The sequence below is a fragment of the Syngnathoides biaculeatus genome, chromosome 22 (assembly GCF_019802595.1).
Source record: "Syngnathoides biaculeatus isolate LvHL_M chromosome 22, ASM1980259v1, whole genome shotgun sequence".
Taxonomy (NCBI): Eukaryota; Metazoa; Chordata; class Actinopteri; order Syngnathiformes; family Syngnathidae; genus Syngnathoides; species Syngnathoides biaculeatus.
In genome coordinates, this window is record NC_084661.1 from 9,757,555 (window position 1) to 9,771,910 (window position 14,356).

Consider the following 14,356-nt stretch of genomic DNA (forward strand, 5'->3'; position numbering starts at 1 on the left):
CCGGAAACAGGCTGGTAGAAGTGTTGGGATCACAAGGTGAAGCAGCGTGTTGCTCATTACCCAAGGAAATCACGCTCGTTGCATCTGTGACGATAGCTGCCGTGTTAGCAAGAAGACCGTGTCTATATTTGAACGCAGATTAATGTATTTGGGGTTCAGCATGTGGCACATTGCTCAACGTTCCAAGTAACTGAACAATTGCATATTTTTGGTCGTGAGGCAGCTCAACGCCGACTGTGAGCGCGATACCAGCTGTTGCTAGTTAGAAAAAAAACAAACAAACAAAAAAACTCATCTAGCTGTATGTGATCCGAATATAATATGCTTTGAGCTGCCTGTGCGTCATTGCCCAAGTTAATTTATCGATTTATATTTTTAATGTGCACTACAAAGCATCTGTAAAATTGGATTTTGTACGGTATTGCAACTGCATTTCTATGATCAAGAGAAGCCTTAAGAATGAGTGCCAGTGTGACAGCAGCTGACTCGTTGGTCAAAGACCTTTTGGAATACATTTCCTGTTTGTTCTGTAGAATTAAGCCAACTTTTATCAACCATGATGGAGCCGCATTGTGATAAAACACTTAAAATCGTTGATAGTCACTGCAAATGTCTAGGGCCACTTTTTAATTTTTTTTCAACTGTATCCATTATTTGCACCAATACCAATTATACTAAACATTAAGCCGCCTACTGACAACAAACATACAACTGTTTTTTAGTGACTCCAAATTTTCATGACAATGTCAACAACAACGGATGACATCCATTCATCCGGTATCTATGCCGCTTATCCTCACAGCATTGAGCCGCATCTTCATCACAAACCTACAACTGTTTACAGTTCCTGTCACATATCATGACTCAATTCAGATGGTTTTACAATGATATTGCATTCAAAATGGCGGCACAGTGGATCAGCTGGTCAAGCGTTGGCCTCACAGTTCTGAGGACCTGGGTTCAATCCCGGCCCTCCCTGTGTGGAGTTTGCATGTTCTCCACGTTCCTGTGTGGGTTTCCTCCGGGTACTCCGGTTTCCTCCCACATCCTAAAAACACGCAACATTAATTGGACACTCTGAATTGTCCCTAGGTGTGATTGTGAGTGCAACTGTTATTCTCAATGTGCCCTGCGATTGGCTGGCAACCAGTTTAGGGTGTACCCCGCCTCCTGCCCGTTGACAGCTGGGATATGGTCCAGCACTCCCTGCGACCCTCGTGAGGATAAGCGGCAAAGAAAATGGACGGATGGATTGCATTCAAAATTTGGGAATTGCTGCCATCATACGCTGTGCGCCTCCCTTTTCAGGTACTCAAAAGTAGTTGTACAAAGCGGCATCAATGTTGAGTTATGTTGAATATTTGCATAAATGTTCATTGCATGATTTTTTCCCCCCTTGTGTGCTCTCTTCAAAGCTCTCCAAGGCCTTTCCTTTTGAGCTGGAGCGCCTCAATTGTACCCAACCTTTTAATGTTGAAGAAAAACACATCTGTGTAAAAGTTCTCATTTTTAAAGTGTGTCCCCCCCAAGCCCCCCACCCATCCCAGGGCAGTCACATTGATTGCGTTGTTATTGAGGCTCATTAAATGAGACGAGTGGGGGGGCCTCTCGTTAAGGAGGGCGTCGAGCGGCCAGCAACGTCCAATTAGTGGCCGGGAAAACTTGCCCTCCACACGCACAGGTGCGCTTGTATCACTTCGAGGTGGACACAAGGTGATGGGGGTGGGCTCTCGCAAGGGGATTGGGGTCTTAGACCAGCCAGTATCTCTTTGGACGGGCGACCTCAATGGATTCCCTTCGATCGCTAAGCGCATCCAATTTGGTGTGCGCCTTAGCTGCAAGATAGAATACATCACAAAGCATCTGTTCACTCTTTGGGTTTGCATGTAGACATCTTATTCATGGTGTCTTTGATCACGTTGAAAGCTAGCGGAACGCGAGGCGTCGTGAATTCGGTGAGGTCTGGAATCATTAATCGCACGTTGCATGCAGAGCAAAATCTCTAATCTGGTGGCGATGTGACGCACAAAGAAAAGGCACGGTGTCTAGAGATTTTGTAAAAGTTAGAAAACCCAAATTGGAGTCCATTTGGCAAAATCTGGACTTATTGTTCATGCGTGGCAAGGAAAGAAAAATGAAATTACAATCACAACCATGATCTTGCATCCAGTGGACAACAAGGGGCACAAAGACAATGTATACTAAATACAATGATCAAAAATGGACTCAATACATTTTAAAACAAGACTGGCATGTAAAGTTATAGAGAGTAAATAATACAAAAAATAAAGAATGGAATAAAAATTGAGTAAAAATATGTAACTCAAATCTTTATGTCGCTTCAGTCCGAAATGAATGCAACCAAAGATGGAAATTGGATAATCTCGAGTACGACGTTCTATATAAATTGTTTTTCTCCTCTCAACCTGATGTAATGCAAAAGACCTCATTTTTGTCCTTTATCAAGCGTTACACTCCAAGCTATCTCCTTTCTCTAGCGACATAATTGCTTGCACATATATATATTATTGTGCTCGATAATTTGATCTGAGGAGCCATGAAATTATAAACTACAAAATATTCGCGGCAGATGTAAGATGGGTTCAAGTAAGAGGAGAGTGCTTTTTTGGTGACACGTTGGCGACGAATCTATCGCCACACAAAGTTTGATTTATTCGGCACGGATCAATCAAACAGCAAGCGACGCTCTATTACGAGCGCGGTCAGAGTGTCATTCGCATTGTCACGCTTATTCCCACTCAATTGGCGGGAGGGGAGAAAAAAAAAGACGGTTTGCCTTTTTGTTGCGATGGTACTGCCGGGCAAAACTAATTTACACGTTTCGAAAAGTAGACGGCGCCGCCAGGAAGGGACGGTATGTACGTCTCGCTGATAAGAAGTAAAGTCGGAGGTACTGTCACATCTTCGACGTCACGCAATTTCATTTTGCCTCTGCATTGATTACATTCGGTGACATTCTGCCACCCCAGCATCCTTACTGTGTTATATGTGATCACGTCATGGTGAAGCAGCATGTGGCTCATCGGAAAAGATTACTTTTGTGTGGTAAGTTACATGTACCAATTGGACGTTTGGGACCTCTAAGATGGTCATGTCTATCATAACTGTGACAGTGGCTGCTGTGTTAGTGAAAGGAGGTAAAAAAAAAAAGACTTAATATTGTATTCCGTAAGAACCAAATGTCACTTTTGTACACTCCTGTATATGTAACTATTATTTATGATCTCGAGGAGGGATTTACCATCATTTCCGGCCTCTAAGCCGCGACTTTTTTCACACGCTTTCAAACCTGCGGTTTATACGGTGATGCGGCTAATTTGTGCATTTTTTCTAACGGGCGCAAGGGGGCAAATGACTTTTACCAGTCCGGCCCTGTTAGCGCTGCGCTAGCGTGTTACTGCCGTGTCTCAGGGATTTTTACCAGTATGTTTTTTTAACCGGCCCTGTTAGCGCGGCACAAGCATTAGCGTTAGCACAGTGGCGTTGGCGTTAGCGCGGCGGCTCTAGCGTTAAACTCTCTGTGTACCATCTTTGTAAATATCGCCTGTTTCAATGTGGGTACTTGCAGCTTTTACACAGGTGCAGCCTGTGTATGTACCAAATGGTATTTCCTTTACAAATGCATTGGATGAGGCTTATAACCAGGTGCGCTCTGTAGGCTGGGAATTACGGAAGATTAAAACATGTAAAGAATATGGCTAGAAAAACACACACACTATCTGGACAAATGACATTATGGTAGCTATTGGGCTACAATGCCTTAAATTCAATGCACCAGAGTGGGATACAATTTCAACTCTAGTGGTTAAAGGTATTACTACTGTATTTGTTATCCAAGTAATGACCACGCGATTAAGCGGGAAGGAGAGAGAGAAGAAAGATTTACCGTCCGGCCCTGTTAGTTTGGCGGCGCTAGCGTTAAACTCTGTGTACCATCTTTCTTTGTAAATATCTCGTCTTTCAATGTGGGCACTTGCGGCTTTTACACGGCTGCGGCCTAGGTATGTACCAAATGCTATTTCCTTTACAAATGTACTGGGTGAGGCTTATAACCAGGTGCGCTTTGTAGGCCGGGAATTACGGTACATTTTTTTTCCCACGTGTAAGCAAGCGTACATAAATCACTGAGGTGGTCACTGATTGCCACGTTTGGAGCGCGTTTCCTCCCATTTTGTCAGGCTTCTCACCATGAGCTAGGCTGCATGCTAGCCATTTCATTGCATTTGCGCACAGCTTCAATCGTATCAATCCTTGGCAGAATGTGAAAACTTGTCTTGATCAGAACGTGACAGGAAGTTAATGGCTTTCACGGGAGACCGCAGAGACCGAAGGGGACTGCACCTTTAAACCCCTGGGATTTACCAGCCCCTTCCTTCCCAGAGCCTGTCATGGATACCGTGATATATCGTGAGAAAACCTTGAATAGAAAAATTAAAAAAGCTCAAATTTCATTGTGTGTTGTTTCAAGCAAATGGGGCTCATCGTGAAATTATATAATGAAAACCGAGCATAAGTATGACAATAAAACTCTTCGTGTTTATGACAGAAAACAGTTCAAAAATCTGATCCACTGCACCTACTACATCGAGCAGTCGTATCGACGAACTGATTGACACAAGGTCAAATCACATGCTGTCAGCAAATACGGCAGCTCTCGCCCTCACAACCTGCACTAGCAGTCAAAAACTATTTAAAAAAGAAAAAAAAAAGTACTGCCTTTTGCCGTTGCTCCCCCCCTGGACTTAAAAAGGCCGCCATTGCACGAATTTGGGACTGAGCAGTTTGAAATATGGATCAAAGGAAATGCAAGGATAGCACCCAAAAAATAAAAAAAAAAGGAAAAAGTTCAATCAGCCAACTTTCATCTGCTGCATAACAAGTGCACTCCCGACAATGCCGAGTGACGGCTCACACCCACTTCCTGTTGCGACACCTGACTTCTCGTGAAGAAAATTTGAGCAACTTCCACCTTGATCTAATTCATAAAAACTGCAACAACACGGAGAACCAGTTGCTCGGAACCGGCCATCCAAAATGCCACACGCTGCTTCACCATTACATTATCTGGTTCTCCTTCGAGACATCCTGCCGTATGACTCATCCTCACAAGACAGTGTAACGAGTGTGTTGTGCGCTAACCCTCTCTAGTACACTCTGACCACTTCTTCTCGCACTCGCGTGTCACTCTGCTCTTATCAGCCTCTGGAGATCTGCAAGACATCATCAACTCACCAGGGCCGGCATCCTCCTTTCCTCCACACATACTGTATGATCAGCATTGTGTGTGTGTGTGTGTGTGTGTGCGCGCGCATGTGTACAAACACACAACACAAACACGCAAGGTATACGCGCACGCACGGCTTAGTGAGATAAGGCCGTGCTGCTGCATGATAACAATCTTCCCGTTGCCGTTAAAGACGCTTTATCTGCCACCCCCGACACCCTCACACGCGCAGATATGCGCACATTTCGCATGCCGTGTGAGAGAATGATGAAGGTCTCACGAGGGCAAAGCAAGGACGCAGAAGCAGAAGCAGCAATAGCGCTCATTGTAGTCTATCAATATATACCTCATTTAAATATATTTCGCTTTACACTATCAGGATTTTTGGGTCCAATCACCGATCAGCGAGTTTAAAAAAAAAAAAAAAAAAATCACTGATCTGATAAAAAGTCGGAGCAACATATCTATTTAAATGTCTTGTTCATTTACTTCATATGGTTGTGTACTGTTTACTGAGTGTATTCAAAAGTATTCTCCAGCATTTTTACCTCTAGCGGGCATTCAAAGATTGATCACTCGCATAAGTTAAAGTTTTCAGTCACCAACGTTATAACATGACAGAAATAATGGGTACTAATTTAATGGAATTACTTATTATTATTAGATGGATAGAGTAGCATAAATTGTGTCCAGGTAATGATGCATAAAATTGAATTGTTCATGGTTTTCTCATTTATGATGCAACTCCCAGTTCAAGATGTATCAATATTTTTCCCATGGAGTTGTCTTTCTGTTGCTCGTGAGATACAAAAGACATTGTCAAGGTAGGGTGTTGGACCCCGTCACTTTTTAATGTTGAGCAGTGTCTTTGTTTATTTCTCACATACACAGATTCACGTAATTTCACACAAATGATTTACTTACATGGGCCACATAAAATAATGTAGCAGCCTTGACTTTGTCCCTGGGCCTTGAGTTTGACACCTGTTATGAAGTTCTTTGCAAATGGCCCCAGAGGATGATTTTTCACAAAAAATCTCGAGTTTTGTGTTTTACCAGAATTTTTTTTACCCCAAGATCTAATCTTCAAGCAGCCAGCCTCTCGTGAGCTACCGACGACGGTGGGGGTGGGGGGTGGTTGGTGATGATGATGCTCCAAAAACTGTTTTAAAGTTAATGTCACGTTGCCTCCTATATTTAAAATAGAGAATTAGCTTTTTTGTGCAGTGTATTGTCTGTGCTTTCATCCTGGATCAGGCTGTGCCAAGGTGGAATTTTTAAATTACTCACCATCTCTACTTTGGCTTCAGACCAGACCTTTCCCACTCGGAAAAGAGAAAATCTCATCCAGTTTAACCACATTTTCTTAGATTATTCACATACTCCGATAGTCATTGGTTCTTAAAAGAACAGCATTTCTTTTTTAAATTTCTCCATTAAAATCGAAAGTGAACATGAGGAGCATGTCGAACTCGTCTTTGCTCTACGTTGACTGTGTTGCTAACTAAAGCAGCGGTGGTGGACGCTGTCATTATAAAACACATTGATGGGCTGCGCAAGTACTGTATCATTTGTAATTAGGAGTGTACGTCTTCAAGAGCGGGGGAGGAGGGGGGTAAAAAGATAGTGTGGCGGAGCACCGGGCATTGTTAGAGAATGTTCTGTGTGCTGCCGAAAAGAAACCAGTGGCTTCTTCTCATTTTTAACAGTACGTATGTGAGGCGGAGTAGGAGGCCCCGTAGCTCAGTGGTTAGAGCACTGGTTTGGTAAACCAGGGGTTGTGGGTTCGTATCCCACTGGGGCCTCCACTCCCTGAGAAGGGTTGTATCAGGAAGGGCATCTGGCATAAAAAAACATTGTGCCAAACAGCTGTGGTGACCCTAAAAGTGACAAGCCTAAAGAAACTTCCTTACTATGTGGACTGTGCCATTGGAAGTAACAACCAGTCATCCTTTACTCATTGAATCACATCACAAAATGCCACAAACTAAATAGCTGGATGTTATACTTTCAATTTGCATTGGATTTTTTTTTTCCCGTGGTTGACCAAGACTGCCTCTCGATCGACGCATTGAGCGCCCCTGGTCTAAGTTGTGGAGACTTCACTGTGGGTCTGGATCCGAACAGATCCGAACAGAGACATCTACCAAATTCCTCAGTGAAACTGGCGCTTACAGATCTGTGAGACATCTAACACAGACTGTCGTTTTGAAGTCAACAACCCAGCTTGATTACGCACCTATACTCCAGAGAGAATCGGGTCAGCTCGGTGCTGTTGTGGATCCACTTGAACTCCAGAGGCCAGCTGCCCTCAGCCATGCAGGTCAGCACCAGCCGGTTGCGTTCCAAGTGCAGCTGACTTCGCACCGGCTCCGTTTTGAAGTACGGAGGCACATCATCTGCAATGAAGAAGAAGAAAGAACGTCAGCGTCAAAGGCAACAGATTTTGGGGGTGTGGAACATGTCAACACGTGTTCATTATGAAAGGATGTGCAAAAATCCAACAACCACCCCCATGTGTGTCAATCTCAAGACCTGCACAGCAGAGCCAGAACTCCACATGATCTTTCCCGTTTCCTTGACTAGCGTTCAAAACTCGCCATAAAATGATTATAACCAAATGCAGGGAGAATTGTGACGTGGATGAATTATGGTGATGTTGAGTCACCAGGAAATGATCAGACACACTTCAGCTTGTTTGAGGAAGAAAGGGCCACTTTATTTAAGACAGCATGAGCCAACTAACTCAAACATGAGCTTCGCATACAGTGAAAGGGACAGATTGTCACTAAAGATAACAAAATGACAGCGCAGCACGTAACAGATGTAAGGCGACGTCATCAGGGGATTTTACCTGTTTCCAGAGGCTGTATTAGAACAAACTGGCACAGATCAAACTCAAACACCAAGAAATGTGAACCGGCTGTAATAGACAGATGGACTCTGCTTTTATGGGAAGGTTATGAGTTTTCATCATAGGATTTGGGTAGATCACGGTAGTAAACTTTGACGATTCGCCATGCAACAAGAACCCCTCCTACCAGTGCATCCGATTGACACAAACTGTAATAATTTTATTTGTCAACCCTTGTGCGTAAATCTCTGCTCATGCGACCGGCGATGTTTCAAGGAAAAACAAAAAAAACCGTCATGTTGAGCGATTACGGCGGCCATGTAAACACACTCCAGATGGGAAGCCTGACAGTCTGAAAGTGTCCCTATTGGATCGGACTGATCCCCCGCAAAAGTCGTCTTGTTTGCGCTGGATTCACTTTGTTGCAGAGAGGAAGGGATATTGCACGAAACACACTGTCGGTTGTGTGCGATCAGATCAGAAGAAACAAACACTATTTTTAATTGTTTTTCATCTTGACTTGTTCAGATGTTAAACCAAGCAGAAAGGAGGAACTCTAAGCCTTTTATGAGTTGTGCTGCATCCCGTCAAGGAAGGATATGACTGTAGAGGACAAGGACAGGAGGGGAACCCAGAGTTACTGGACCTGGCTGTAAAACTGTAGTGTGGTGCGAATGGAGATGTAAATTCAAACCATCTTTAGAAATAAATTGCAAGTGAGGTGTTACCCAAAAAGTTCACATTGCTGTGAGATAAATGTTACAATGAGTGAGTGGCCCCCACCTTAAGCGACTAAGTCTCAGAAGTGAGTATCATTGTGAATTGACACCGTCTCCTAACTAAACCTTCAGAAGTGATCTGTAATCGCTGTGCCTGAACCACGGGGGTTGAAGACCCCCTCCCAGGAGAGGCGGGGTCAGGCCTAAGAGCCCACCTTAGAGTCCCCTAGTGGACAGGACATCACCCACACTGAGGGACCCAGGGCAGTCCACCAGCCACACTAAGCCACCCCAAAACTAGCCACCTGAACGAAGTCGTAGGGACACAAAGCCACCCTCTCAAGCAGCCAGACACCCCCTACAACCACCCAACGTGTCCTACCAACCCCCCCCCCACACACATACACTTATATACCCAGGATAGCAAAGAGTCTCCCCATCAACCAGCAGGGCTTGCCAATGTAGTCAGTCCCCACCCAGCCAGAGAGTGAGAGTGTCCCCTGCTTGCTGGAAAGGAGGGCAGACAATGACACCCAACAGGGGAATAATAAGGGGGGGGGGGGGGACACAGGAGAGTGGTGAGCCCCCACCCAGACATCCATCCAGCTAGAAGAAGGGCCCTGCCCCAGGAGGACCGCCATGAGCCTAGTGGAAACTACTCCTACGACTACCCGGTCCTCGGCAACTGACCCTCCCCTCTGCGTAAGTGGCCCCTGAGTGGTGTAGTGCATTAAAATCTGGAGTGGCGAGTGCAGATAGGAAGGGAAGGCTGCTAGGCAATGCTGCCCCCTCCCCCCCAACCAAACCCTCTCAACCCGAATACCCCCCCCACCGCATAAATCAGTGTATGTAGTGCATTAAAAAAAATGTTTTTGTTCATATCTCAATCAAGGAGGCGCTCCGACTGTCAAGATCCCCGGAGGTGCTCATATCTCAGCACTGATGAACGCCGCCAATACCGCAGAGAGCTCACTTGATGATCATTGTAAATATAGAAGCCATTAATTGGATGGCTGCATGATATAATTATCAAATTGACTGATAATCAAGCGGCGAAATTAAACTGTCAGGATGATCTATTGTGCTTATATTTTGCTCCTGCACTTTGGCATGACAAGCTCAGTGGAGGAGGGAGGTGGGGGCGGGGGGACGATAGGAGCTGGGACGGCGTGCCGTGAGTCAGTTACAAAAAAAATTAAAAATTGCAAAGGGAATATAAGCGAGGAGGGAAGCAACGAGAATAATTGTTTACATCTTTTTACTCCAATTTAAAATCAATGTTTCAAAATGAGGAGTGTATGTATTAAAGTTGGAGTGTGGCAAGGCACTTTTGTGTATTATGCCTCATTATTGTGATGATATACAGTCTGCAGCACAAAATAAGCACACATAATAGCCCTTCGATGTTATAAACATGTTTTTTTCCCCGCTCTGAATTATTCATCGTGAATTTGACGCTTGTGTCATGTATATACACTACATCAAATATACAAAACCGGCAATTCTGCTTTCATTTATTTTATTTTTTTTCATCTGGTTACAAACTTACACTGCTGAATGTAGCAGTTTGGATTTGTTGCCAAAAAAAAAAAACCCAAAACTTAAGTTGGAAACAGGTTTATAATGTTTGCAATTTTGGAGACAGAAGGGGGAAAAAAGTCCAAGATAAACACTGAGCCACTGAGAAAGTGAAGGCATATGTTGGCCTTCAAGAGTGCATGACACATCTCAATAAGTCAATAAATATTCATAACCGCCATGCATATTCACCGCTCTTCACTCCAGGTCTGACTTGTGCAGAGCAGATCCATATTTATAACGATCCCAAAAAAAGGGGGGGGAAGATGCACCAAAACCACACGAGGAAAAAGTGTTGCCCTTCGACAGATGGTTGCCGGGCCGCGAGGAGGTCAAGAGGTCAACAACAACATTGATCACTGACGAGTCTCTGCGCTGGTTGCGCTCATTAGGAGCTTCATTACAAGTGATACACTGTAAGGAATACTACTTAAGAGCATCAGAGTACAGGGTCAAGCGTGGTACATATATTTATTGTTGCTGAAATTGTTTCTTTTATTATATAACAGTAGTAGTCTTTCACGATCCTTGTGAGGCCCCGTAGCTCAGTGGTTAGAGCACCTGGTTTGGTAAACACTCAGCTTGCTTTTCGGTGGAACGTCGGTGTCGTATTTTCCATAAACAGTTCAAAAATGCCGCTCCACATTTCACTACAGTGGCAGATGAGGCAAATGGACTTCCAAAATGACATCGTGAAAAAGTTGTCCGCCTTCCATTCTGTATAAAAGTGATACGTTTTTATCTTTACTGCAGCATCCATACTCATGTTTGTTAAGATTTTTTAAGCAAGAGCTTAAAATAGGGGGGAACTCACTGACAGCGTGTTTTCCTGTACTGTCGTTGTTTGCACATGCGTAGTGAGCTCAAGTGAAAAAAAAATTTGGCCGATGTCTTTTTTTTTTTTTTCTTTCGGCACGCCGTCGCGATGGACCAGTCGACGCATTGAGCACCCCTGATGTAGTTATTTGTTCATGTTGTATTTAAATATACAATGTTAAATATAGATATATTTTTTGGGGGGGTAGATTTTACAGTAAATTTCAACTGGGAGTGACAACATTTTACAATAATACCGCTTTCGGCATAGAATTTGTTGATCTAAGTGGCAGCAGTGGGTGTTGTGGCGACGGATGTTATGGTGGCAGATGTTCCAATCATGGATGTTGTGCGGCCGATGTGGCAGTGGATGTGGTGTTGGCAGCAGGTGTTGGCAGGAATTATGGCAGGGGATGTTGCACGTAGCCAATGTGGCTGGAGTGGTTGGCATGTCGATGGCGGGAAACATGACGATAGATGTTTCATGACATGACAGATGAGGTGGCGGGTGTTGTGGTGGCAGATTTGGTGCTGGCGGACTGCCGTCGGACCATGGCACTGGCAATTTTTCAGCTGCCGGTTGTGCCTCTGGGGCTGTGTTGCTTGCATGTGTGGCAGCCGGTGTTATCGTGCTGGACATGGCACTGGCCGATGTGGCAGATAATGCTGCCCCCGTTGTGCCACCAGATGTGGTCCTTGCGGGCAAGGCCCTAGCAGGCATGACGGCGTGTGTCGTGGCAGATGAACTGGTGCAGCCGCCTGTGGCAAAGGTGCCAGGGGGAATTTTGACAGCTAATGTGAGGCAAGAAAAGTTGTGTTGATAGACCTTGTGTTGCCTGTCTGTGGCTGTGGCGGCAGCTTTGGCGGACAAGGTGCAGGCAGATATAGCAGCATCGGACATGGGAGCGAATGTTGTGGCGGTAGACTTGCTGCTGGAGGAAGGGGTGGCATTGTGGCAGCACATGTGGACATAGCGTTGGCGGATGTGGCAATAGATGTGCTGTTGCAGATGTGGAAGAAGATGTAGCACATGTGGCACTAGTAAAAGTGGGAGCAGATGTGAGACTATAAGACATGGCAGCGGATGTGAAGGCAGATGTAGCGAGGATAGTGTTGGACATGGAAGCACACACTTTGGGAACAGATGGGGCACTGGGGGCAAAAGCAACAGATTTTGTGGGAACTAGTGGACGTGGCAGCGGATGTCGCAACAGACGCCGCATTTGCGTACGTGGTTGTGGATGTTGCGGCAGTGGATCTCCTGCAGGTGAACGTGACGCGGTTAAGATGTGGCGACGGATATTGTGGCAGCAGAAGTGGCACTGGTGGACCTGGCAACAGGATTTTGGGACAACGTATGTGTCACTGGCAGATGAGGTTGTGGCGGAAGTTGCGAGGGCATTTTGAAAGCGGAGGTGGAGCCTCCGGACATCGCTGCGGGCCTTGTGGCGGCAGACGTGCCGCAGGCTGACGCGGCTGCAGATGTGGCATATGCGGCGGGAACGTTGCGGCAACTGACGTCCCACCGCCCACGCAATTCATTTAATTAACAGGTTTAGGCTCCTGAGTGTATAATTAATGCACATTTGGCTGGAGTCACAGTCACAACACGCGAAGGTTCCACGAGGACACCAAGGCTGCCGGTCGAGGTGAACGCCCCCAAAAATGACCCTTTACTCACTGACACGACTCAACACGCCTCCAACGTCCGCTCGCCAGCTTCCCGTACGGCAGCAGTTAGCAATTAGCGTATCACGGAGCTGTACATTTGCATATCGGGTGTCATTCGAGCCAGAGGGCACTCTGGGGGGCAGCTGTGTGTGTGTGTGGCCGCAGTCAATTAAAGCTCATTATCGAGAACAACGGCAGGTACAAATGTTTGCCCTCCAGTGAGAATTCATCCAGAATTCATTTGTGAAAATAGAAAGTCTATTTGACTTTTCTACAAATGGGCCGGAAAACGGTGGCCCGACTTGGAAGCGGTTGTTATGCTAACATTTAGCAAAACAGCCACCCGAGCCACAGAATGTGCAACCCATCCTCACCAATCATAACGTTAAAATTTTTCCCATTTTCTGAATGTGTGTGTGTGCGGTGCCACCCCCCTAGGCTGCAGCTAAAAAATGAATGCTTTGTCCTGGAGCGACGGGCCCCGGGGGGACCCACGTCCTCCTTTGGGTAACTGTGGAAACCCGCCGTTTACATGCGCGTCGACGCGTAAAAAAACTAACAGAGCCGAGAAAGGCGCATTTTGCTGTTTGTAAAGGCTGTCACGTAAGCCGCATTCTGCAAATAAATGCTAAAAATGTTGTGATTAATTCAGTACATCTCGCCTGGTCTGCCTCGCCATCTGTTTTAGTTTTTTTTCTTCTTCTTTATGAAAAAAAAAAGGAAAATAAATAAATAAAGTGCATTCAGAGGCCATCTTTAGTATACGTGAAGGCAAAAAAAGAAAAAAAGATTACCATTTAAAAAAATAAAAGTCATGTATAAATGATAAAGACAAACTGGCAGCAGCCGCCATGTGAAGTGATTGGCCTCCAGTCAGAACACATCAACAAGAAATGCACAAACAAAGTCAAAGTTTTATGCTACAAAATGCAGCCACACGCGCACGATGCCACAAGTTGGCCAAAAGAACTCAGCCAGATTGATGAGACTTTTACATCAGGCCTACGTCATAAGCACTGTGTCATATGACTTCATGAAATACCAACATAAATTCATTTAATTGATGTTTTATGTTGTTATTTTTCTTGTAGCACTTGTTTTCTTTTACTACATTTGAGCGGTGACCTTGAGTCCCCAGAAAGGTACCTATATTTAAAAATAATTTAAAAAATTAAATGAACAATAATTATTTGATCAATAACATGCAAAGTGAGGATATGAATGCTAACATGCAAATTGTCATGCTAACATGTGGCAAGACAACTCGGAAGACCACAAAAAGCAGACACTGATGAGGATTTTACATGACACCCTGTAGTCATGTACTATTGCAAGCAAGAATTGCTAAAATCCCAATATGCTAACAGTATACTAGTACATTGTAGAGAGGAACTGTGGTAGTGCATGCGCAAGTTGGGTGTGGCGGAGAAATATGTTAGAATAGTACAGGACATGTATGAGGGCAGCAGAACA

The 14,356-nt window shown here is 44.9% G+C and overlaps 1 protein-coding gene across 2 annotated transcripts in view; it reads right to left on the reverse strand.

Annotated features, from left to right (window-relative positions):
• The window catches only part of sdk2b (sidekick cell adhesion molecule 2b), a 149,549-nt gene that overhangs the window by 58,241 nt on the left and 76,952 nt on the right, over positions 1-14,356 (reverse strand). For both annotated transcript variants that reach the window (XM_061810069.1, XM_061810068.1), the window contains exon 2: positions 7,485-7,644. In XM_061810069.1, the coding sequence (XP_061666053.1) occupies positions 7,485-7,644 (160 nt within the window). The remainder of the gene's footprint in view (positions 1-7,484; positions 7,645-14,356) is intronic.